Genomic DNA, 8,140 nt, shown 5'->3' with positions numbered 1-8,140 from the left:
CCACCCCAGAAGGACCCGACCCCCACCCCAGCTCACACTGCACGTTGAGAGTGAGGCTCTCCTTGAAGCGGTCCGTGTGGTAGTTGACGATGCAGGCCAGGGACTGCTGGTGGGCCTCCCTGCTGGGCACCAGGCGGTAACGGCTGATGACTGTCACTGTGCCATTGGGGTTCCTGATCTCCTGGTATTCCGCCTCGCCCTTCAGCCGTGTTTCCCAGGACACCACACTGGGAGGCTTTCCATTGGCCGAGGTGCAGGTGGCCACCAGGACCTTATCACCCTGCCCTCTCTTGGCTCGAAGCACTGCCTGGGTGCCCTCTACCCAGTTGGTGGGTTTGGCTGCAGGGAACCAGAGAGAGCCATGGGACCAGCTCTGTCGATGGGCAGGCCCAGGAGGGCGTGGTGTTGACACCCACTAGGCCATGTGGTCAGATCACCTTGGCCACCCTGCCTCTCCGCTGTTCCTAACACCCCTCCCAGAACTTCTTACAGGAATTTCTGCCTGTCTAATATATGTCCTCCCTGCTTTGTAGTGAGATCCCTTCCATCAAGCTTAGGCCTTCTCGGAGTCTTGGCATATTCCAGCCAAGCAGCTTAGTGGCTCCTTTCCTTACCATGGCGACTGATATTTCTGCCTATTTCCTGACCATCCACAAAGTGCCATGGTAGAGTTCCAACCTGAATATTGACCCTTCTCTCTATCTAGGGCTAAGGCCCCCACCTCTTATCCCCAGTGAATTGTGGGGCAGCCTGGCCAGAAGGGTCTGGGAGTACCATGCCCGAAGTGTAGGAGCATGGTCACCCAGGGAGGGTATCTGGGGCCACTGAGACACACCAAGGATGGCCAAACCCCCAGGTCCAGACAGGTGGGGACGGGGCCTGTGGCCAGCTTACCCATCACAGTGAGATTGAGCTGGCTCTCACGGTTGCCCGTGGGGAAGGTGGCAAACTCGCAGATGTAGACACCCTCATCCTCCAGCTCCAGGCGGGAGAGGCGGATGGTGCCATCGGTGAAGGAGGGCCGTAGGAACTCCACGCGCTCGCGGTAGGGAACCAGCACGGAGACGCCCATGGCTGGGTTGTAGATGGCCACGTTCTGCTTGGAGCCATTGGTGGCCTTCTGCCATGTGACCTGGGTGATCTTCACACTGGGCAGTGGGTTGGCAAAGTTGCAGTGCAGCACCACATCTGTGCCGATGAAGCCGTACATAGAGTCATTCACCTGGACCACCTGGGTGTGGGCGCCTACGGGGGAGACAGCAGGAAGTGGTCAGTGGTGGGCACGGCTCCCCTCACCCACCCACACAATCCCCTGTGCAGTGGGCTTCCCTTTTATAGCAGTCATTATTCTTTTTATTCTGATTACAAAAATGTTAATTACTTGTTATAAGAACACTGGGCAATACTGAAAAATATAGTGAAGAAAATGTCAACATCCTATGCCACTCAGGATAATCTCGAAGGATCTTGAAGGATAATCTTTGAGGATCTATCTTCTTTCACTTTCTTCTCTATATCTACGTATATCCACATACCCATCTATTTTGCTTACAAGATCAGACATTGCTTCGTAAGCTGCTTTTCCCCTTAGTGACATATCATCAATATTGCTCTGTGTTAGTAAATATGATGTCCTCACCCCCATTTTTGATGAGGGTCAAATGTATTGCTTTCCAAGTAGAGTCCCCACTTAGGAGCCATGAGCTGCTTCACCTTCCTGGGCTTCAGTTCCCTCATCTGATAAATGGGGTGGATAATCCAGTCCTCTCTACCTCACAGGGTTGCCAGGGGAACCAAATGGCATAATGAACGAGAAAGTGCGTCAGGAGGCAGGAAGCTCTGGGTGAGCGTGATGGCCCGTGATGGCCCATGATGGCCCATGATGGCCAGCATTATGGTTACCCCTGCTGTCTGCTCCCTCATAGCCAGGTGTCCGTCCCCTGGGGTGTGCTGGCTCAGGCCCTCCTATTCACCCAGGCAAAGGGAAGCAGGCACTGCACACGGCCAGCCTCCAGCCTCCAGCCTCTGCTGGCTCCTGTAGCCTTCACGATCAAGTCAGATACCCTAACATGGCGTTCAACATCCTTGTCTTTTGTCTTCATCTCTCCAACAGCCATGCTTTCCAACTGTACCAGGTAGGCCTGTCCTCAGAACATGCCACGTGTCCGTGTTTCCTTCCCTCCCTCCTCCCGTTTACTCAGCCATGATTTGCTGAGTGACGATATTACAGAATCTATTATCAGCATTTAGGTCAATGAGCAACTCCGTCCCAGTCTCCACAGGCACAGAGCCTATCCGTGCAACATTCCAGACTCCTGCCCAGGCAGGTCCCTCGACCTAGATGGCCCTTCTTCGCTTTCTCCACCTGTGGTCAGCCCAGCCAGGACATCTCCTTGGGGAGCTTCCTTGCCTCCCAGCCAGAGCTGACAACTCAGCTACCTCCAGCACAGTTCTTTCCTGCCTTGGAATGTGCTGGTTTACATCTGACCTCCACCAGACTCTGAACTCCTCCAGGGGTGGGTCAGTGTCTCTTCCATCTCGGACTCCCCAGTGCCCAGCATCTGGCACATAGTAGGTGCTAGTAAATATCTGTTGCCAGACAAACTGCAGTGGAAGCCTGGAGAGTTGAGATTTGCAAGGAGGCAGTGACTGGTGGTCTCCCTTCTGTTTGAGCTTTCTTACCCCTGAACTGGGCTTGGCTCCCTTACCTTGGTGTAGCCCTCCCCGTCACTATGCTTTGCCCTCCAGCTCTCTCCTGAGCCCTGAAAACTCCCCACAAGCTGTGTCCTTGCATCTTTACTTCCCTCAATTTATTGAGCACTATCAGTAACACCAATGATGCCCAGACTGGCTCAATGCAGGGGGCGGGGAATGGCCTAAATAGCCTCCCAAGGGGGCCTGGGATCCAACAGCAGGAGCCTCCTCTACATAATGGAGACGCAGGAGCTGTCCAGGTCCCCCTGAGGGCTCCAAAGCCCATGGTCAGTTAAATGAGCTGCTCCCTACTCCTCCCAGGTCTCTCTAGATCACCTGCAAGGTAGTGCCCCTGTTTAGCACACAGTAGGTACTCAAGAAATGCTTGATAAATAAATCAATCTTTGGCCCCACCAAGCCAGGTAGTGTCACTACCTTGACATTCCCCTTCTTTATAGCCCTTCCATGTCCATTAGGGCTATCTCCAACTGTACCCCTCTAGCTGTCCCTCGGCCAGTCTGTGGGGTGCTCTGGGCAGAGGTGCTGTGGGGTGGCAGGAGCACAGTGGGAGAAGTGCCTAGATGGACAGGAGGGTGGGCTCTCATCTGCCTCTGCCTTCAGGTGGCTGTGGGGCCTGGTCAGTTATTTCCTCCTGCTGGGCCCTATTTCCCTCTTCTGTAAAGGAGCAGGCTGGACTCCCTGACCAATGGTCCCTTCCATCCCAACTGTCTGATGGCAGCCCGACCCAGCTATGGCCCCACCCCAGGAGCAGTCCCATGGTGAGGTCAGTGGGCCAGACGGCCTGCACTCTTGCTGACTGGCTAGTTGGCAAGCAGCTAGGCCCCAGGCTCTCCCCAGCAGCATAATTGGGTACTCCCTGCCCTTCCCCCAGCCTGCTGGAGGCTGCCCAGTGGCTGAGATAATGTGGGCATAATTGGAGAACTTGCGCCACACAAAGCTAGGAACAGGAAAAGCCAGTTGGGAGGGCTTGGGCCACAGCTGGGAGGGGGGAAGGAGAGTAGGCACCAGAAGCCATTGTGGGTTGGTCTCAGGCACAGTGGGCCTGCAGAGGACACGGTCCACCAAGCCCTGAGCCCCCACTCCTCTCCCTCTCCTGCAGGTGTGGGGACAGGTAGGGTGTAGTCCCTGGTGCACAGGCTGACATTCGTCTGTGAGTCTTCAGTGGTGACCTCACCCATCAGAGCTGTGTCAATGCCAGGAGGTGAGATCCGTGATAGTGGCCTGGGTGTGGGGTGGGGAGGATGCTGCAAGGGGCCCGGGCACCCCAGAGGCCCCCTTGCATCCACCCATCCCTCTCCAGGCAGTGGGCATCCCTCCCCCCATCTATTTTGGGGAGGAGGCTGCTGTCTTCTTTCCCCTCTGCCTCTCCCACAAGCAATTTCAGGGTGGAAAGTGAAGAAATTTCCTGCTGTTCCCTCTCCCTGGGCATAGAGTAGGTGCTGGCCCTTGTCCTTTTTGCTCAGTGATGGGCAGGGTGGGGTGGGGCAGGGAAGAAATCTAAGATTCACTTTTGGTCTTTGTCTCAAGTCATCACTGACCGTTAGCAGGGCCAAAAGAGGTGGCCCTGGGTGGGCATAAGGGAGTTTAGGGTCACTGGGTGGGGATTCCAGAGTTCTGGAGTTGGGTGGGGCTAGAAGATTGGCAAAGACTCCCCCTCCTCACCTCCCCTACCCTACCCCAGGAAGGGACCTGGAACCCAAGCTTCTGGCTTGTAGCTGCCTGTCTTGGTCCAAGGATGCAGGGTGGGGAAGGATGTTCCTTGTTCTTTAGATTGGGCAGACCCCTAGGAGACTCTGACAGGCAGGGTCAGAATGCCTGAGTCAGTGGGGGAGCAGGTCTCACCCCTGAGAAGGCAGAGCAAGTGCCTCATGGGGGAAGGGATCCAGGATTGAGAGGAGCCTGCTGCAGGGGTGGGAGCTGCGGGACAGTGCAGCCCCCTCCCCACCTGGTCAAGCTTCTCCACCAATATTCTAGCCCTGACACTAGTGACTCCCGCCCCCTGAAGGCCTGTTCCATCACTGGCCCTAAGGCAGTGTGGGTTTGCGTTCCACCTGCCGTCTATCCTTGGCCAAATGACTTAACCTCTCTGAGGCTCAGTTTGCACTGAGGTTGCACATCTGCAAAACGGGATTGTACAGTAATAGTTAATACCTGTCCTATGAAGCTGTCACAGGATTAAAGGAGTGAAGGCATGGGAATCTTAGAAAGCAGCCCTTAGCACAAATGCTCAATAAATGTTAGGTGTCACCATCATTGTCACCACTGCCACCATCTTTCATCTGTGAAGCAGTAGGCCTGGAACTGCTGGGGCCCCTCCTGGAACTTCATTCAAACACTCTGTTGAGCACCCATCCCACACCAGGCACTGCTCTGGGTACTACGAGTCCCCTCTTCCAGGACACCCTTGTGACTCCCAGTCCTTCCTACTCAGCTGACACCTCTATGCCTACCCCAACACAGCATACAGCATTAAGCTACAGTCCTTTATTTTATGCTTCCTGGCAGACATGGCCAGTATGTCTCCCATCTCCCAATAGATTTTAAGCCCCTGCAGGAGCAGAAAGGGGTGAGCTTGGTTTTGGGTTAAGTTGCCCATGTCATGCCAGCGCGTGGTGAGTTCCCTGATAACTCTGGTTCCCCAGGCGGTTAGGGCTGGTTCACAGAACGCATCCTCTCCTTCCCTGCAGGTTCCTTTTTGCAAAGTCTGGCCTGGATGTGGGAACTGGGACCACTAAAGTGGTAGCATGTTGGAGCTCAATGGACCATGCAATCCATCATCTACAACGTCCAGAAGGGTTGGGCCACTTGCCCAGGGACACAGAATAAGTAGCACCCACCCAGTGTTCTTCCCACCCTGCCACAAAAACAAACTCTGGCTCAATGTAACTCCCTGAGGCCTCATTCTGGGTGGCGTCCTTCCCAGAATGCAACCTCAGTGTCTCCATCGTCCCTTGTGAGAGATGACACAAACACCGGTTACAATACAATGGCCATTGCACCTGTAGGCCACCCTGCAGCTGAGTGACTGGTGGTCAACTGATGGGTTGGAAACAAGGAATCTGAGGATCCCAGGTAGGGGGCACCAAGGAGGCGTCTATGTGCAGAACAGAAAGAGCCAGAAAGGTAGGGAGGGAAGGCAGGGGCATCCTTGGGGATTTGTGCTCTCAGCAGAGCGTTTTTGCAGCCCAGAATACCAAAAAACGAGTCCTTGTTTCCTGACCTCAAGCACTGCCTGACCACCCAGTGAGTTTTGGATCCTGGGATCAAGGCCCTGGGGTTTGTGCTCAAGTGCCTCAGTTTCCCCACTATAGCCCAGGGTGAGCAGTTAGGGCTGCCCAGCTTCCCAGAAGTGCTGAGCCAGCATGGTAGGTGTTAGGTTGGCCCCTGGAGACGTCACAGACCTGCAAAAGCCCGAGCTCAGCAACAAAACACAAAGGCTCCTCAGTTGTGGCAGACAAACCTGCTCCCCAAGGCCCTGCCTGCCGTGGAGCTAATCTGCAGGCCAGTGCCACTGGTTCTCCCAGAGCAGGGTGCGGCATGCCCTGCTCCCCTGTATCCATACTGAGCGGTTTCTCTTCCTGCCCTTTAAAACCCCAGACCCCTCTTTTCCTGGCCAAGCAGGTGGGAACTGGACCCAGGTGGGTGGGTGAGAAGTAGGTGAGGGAGGGGGCAGTGGGGCTTCCTGACTGACATGGACTGCCTCTCCTTGGTCTGGCTGGACCTGCCCTCCCTAGCCCCTCCTTTCCTGAGGCTCTGCCAGGTACCTTCAGGTGGGTGGGCAGAGGTGGCAGGACAGGCCTGGAGTCGACTAGCAACACATTGGAGAGCGGGAGGGAGTCTGTGTGCCCATGTGTGCAGGTGCACGTGTGTGTGCATGCACATGCATGAGAGCACACATGGCGAGGGTGGTGGTGGTGGTGCACAGGGCTCCCCCAAATCAATGTCCTTTGGGATCCACCTGTAGGGCTTTTCAGGGATGTTCCTCCCACCCCAAACTGGCAGAAAGGAATAGGACATCCGGTGAGAAACCAGCTGAGAAGTAAGCAGGAATGACTCACCCCCTGGGGAGGGGGCAGGGCCTCTAGCCGAAACCCCGCTGAGTCAGCACAGTGACCTAAGGGTTACAGGACCCTTCCTCCCAGCACAGCCACTTCCCCAAATGTGAACTCCAAGGACTAGCTGACTCCACTTGGGGGAGAGGCTGGCAAAGAGGAGTATGAAGTCAGGAAGGAATCCCCTTTCTGGGGTCCCCTCCTCTCAGAAGGTTTTGCCAATCAGTGTCACCTGGACCTGATCACTCTGCTGGCAAAAACCCACATGGGCAGGGTTCTCACTGAGATCCTTTGAACTTGTCCCGTCTTGTCCCTGTGCCCTGGGCACTTTTCTCCAGTGCCCAAGCTGCATCCTTGCCTCCAGATGTCCCTCTACACCCAGCACAGGTCCAGAGTGCTCCAGGCTGGTGGGCTCAGTGAGGAAGTAGAAGCAGACCCAGCTAATCAGGTTCCCATTCCAGTGCCCTAACTGCCCCTTCCCAGGGCTGGCACAGCAAGAAGGCATGAGAGCTGGGTCTGCACTGCAGCAGCTGAGCACCTCTGCATACGTCCCCTGCCTCCTGCAACCTAGACACTTTGGCTCGTGGAGGCTGGGTCCTGGGAGATTCCCTGGGCCAGCGCCTGCTAGTACAGCTCTAGGTGTCTTGGGGCCTTTGGCATACCCCCAGCAGTGGTGATAACATCCCATGATCCCATAGTCAGGGGCTAATTGCTACTGTTCAAGGCAGGCGCCTCTGCCCCTCCTCTGGGGTCACAGAAACTGCCCATGTTTTCCTCTTGTCTGAGGCACCCCCACTCCCCACAGGAGGGGTTAATGATGGGCTGTGGGGCTGGCGCCGGCGCCTCCAGCCGGTGAGCACAGTGCGTGGGAGAGGAGGGGGTGCGGCAGCCTGGGAAAAGCCCCGAGAAGGAGCTGAGGCTGGAGCCTGGGACCTTCAGACAGGCCCGGCTGGCCCTGTTGTGCTCTCTTGGCAGCACAAAAGCCCCAGGCAGCAGTGACAGGGATGCTCTGGCAAGTCCCATCTCTCTCTGAAACCTAGTAGGACAGGTTGGGGGATAGGGATGAATCAGGGAGCTGAGTTTTGCCTTCTCCCACCGAGAAGCAGGTGGCTGAGGACACCTGGGCTGTTCTGCAGACCTGTCTCATGCTGCTGCTCCTATTCCCAGAGCGCATGGCAGGGTGGGTCCTGAGCCACCCACTGACTCCACCACAGTACCTAGGAACATGGAGAGTCTGTCTAGGTCCGGACCCTCTGTCTCTAGCCTTCAAGGATCACCTCTGGGTTCCCTCTGTACTGCACATCCTGTACCTGTCCTGTCTTCTACTCAGGTGGTGGAGAAAAGGGGTACCTCTGGCAATTGGCAGAGGTGGC

General features: G+C 56.0%; 1 protein-coding gene across 1 annotated transcript in view; it reads right to left on the bottom strand.

Moving 5' to 3' along the window:
- The window catches only part of NECTIN1 (nectin cell adhesion molecule 1), a 60,706-nt gene that overhangs the window by 13,201 nt on the left and 39,365 nt on the right, over positions 1-8,140 (bottom strand). The window contains exons 2-3 of the mRNA XM_003796809.3: positions 895-1,245; positions 37-339 (exon numbers count right to left, since the gene is read on the bottom strand). Of these exons, the coding sequence (XP_003796857.1) occupies positions 37-339; positions 895-1,245 (654 nt within the window). The remainder of the gene's footprint in view (positions 1-36; positions 340-894; positions 1,246-8,140) is intronic.

This window comes from Otolemur garnettii, unplaced genomic scaffold (assembly GCF_000181295.1).
Source record: "Otolemur garnettii isolate 467f Iridium unplaced genomic scaffold, OtoGar3 scaffold00108, whole genome shotgun sequence".
Classification (NCBI taxonomy): domain Eukaryota; kingdom Metazoa; phylum Chordata; class Mammalia; order Primates; family Galagidae; genus Otolemur; species Otolemur garnettii.
Note: the sequence above shows the minus strand (reverse complement) of the source record. Positions and strands in the feature narration are given on the sequence as shown.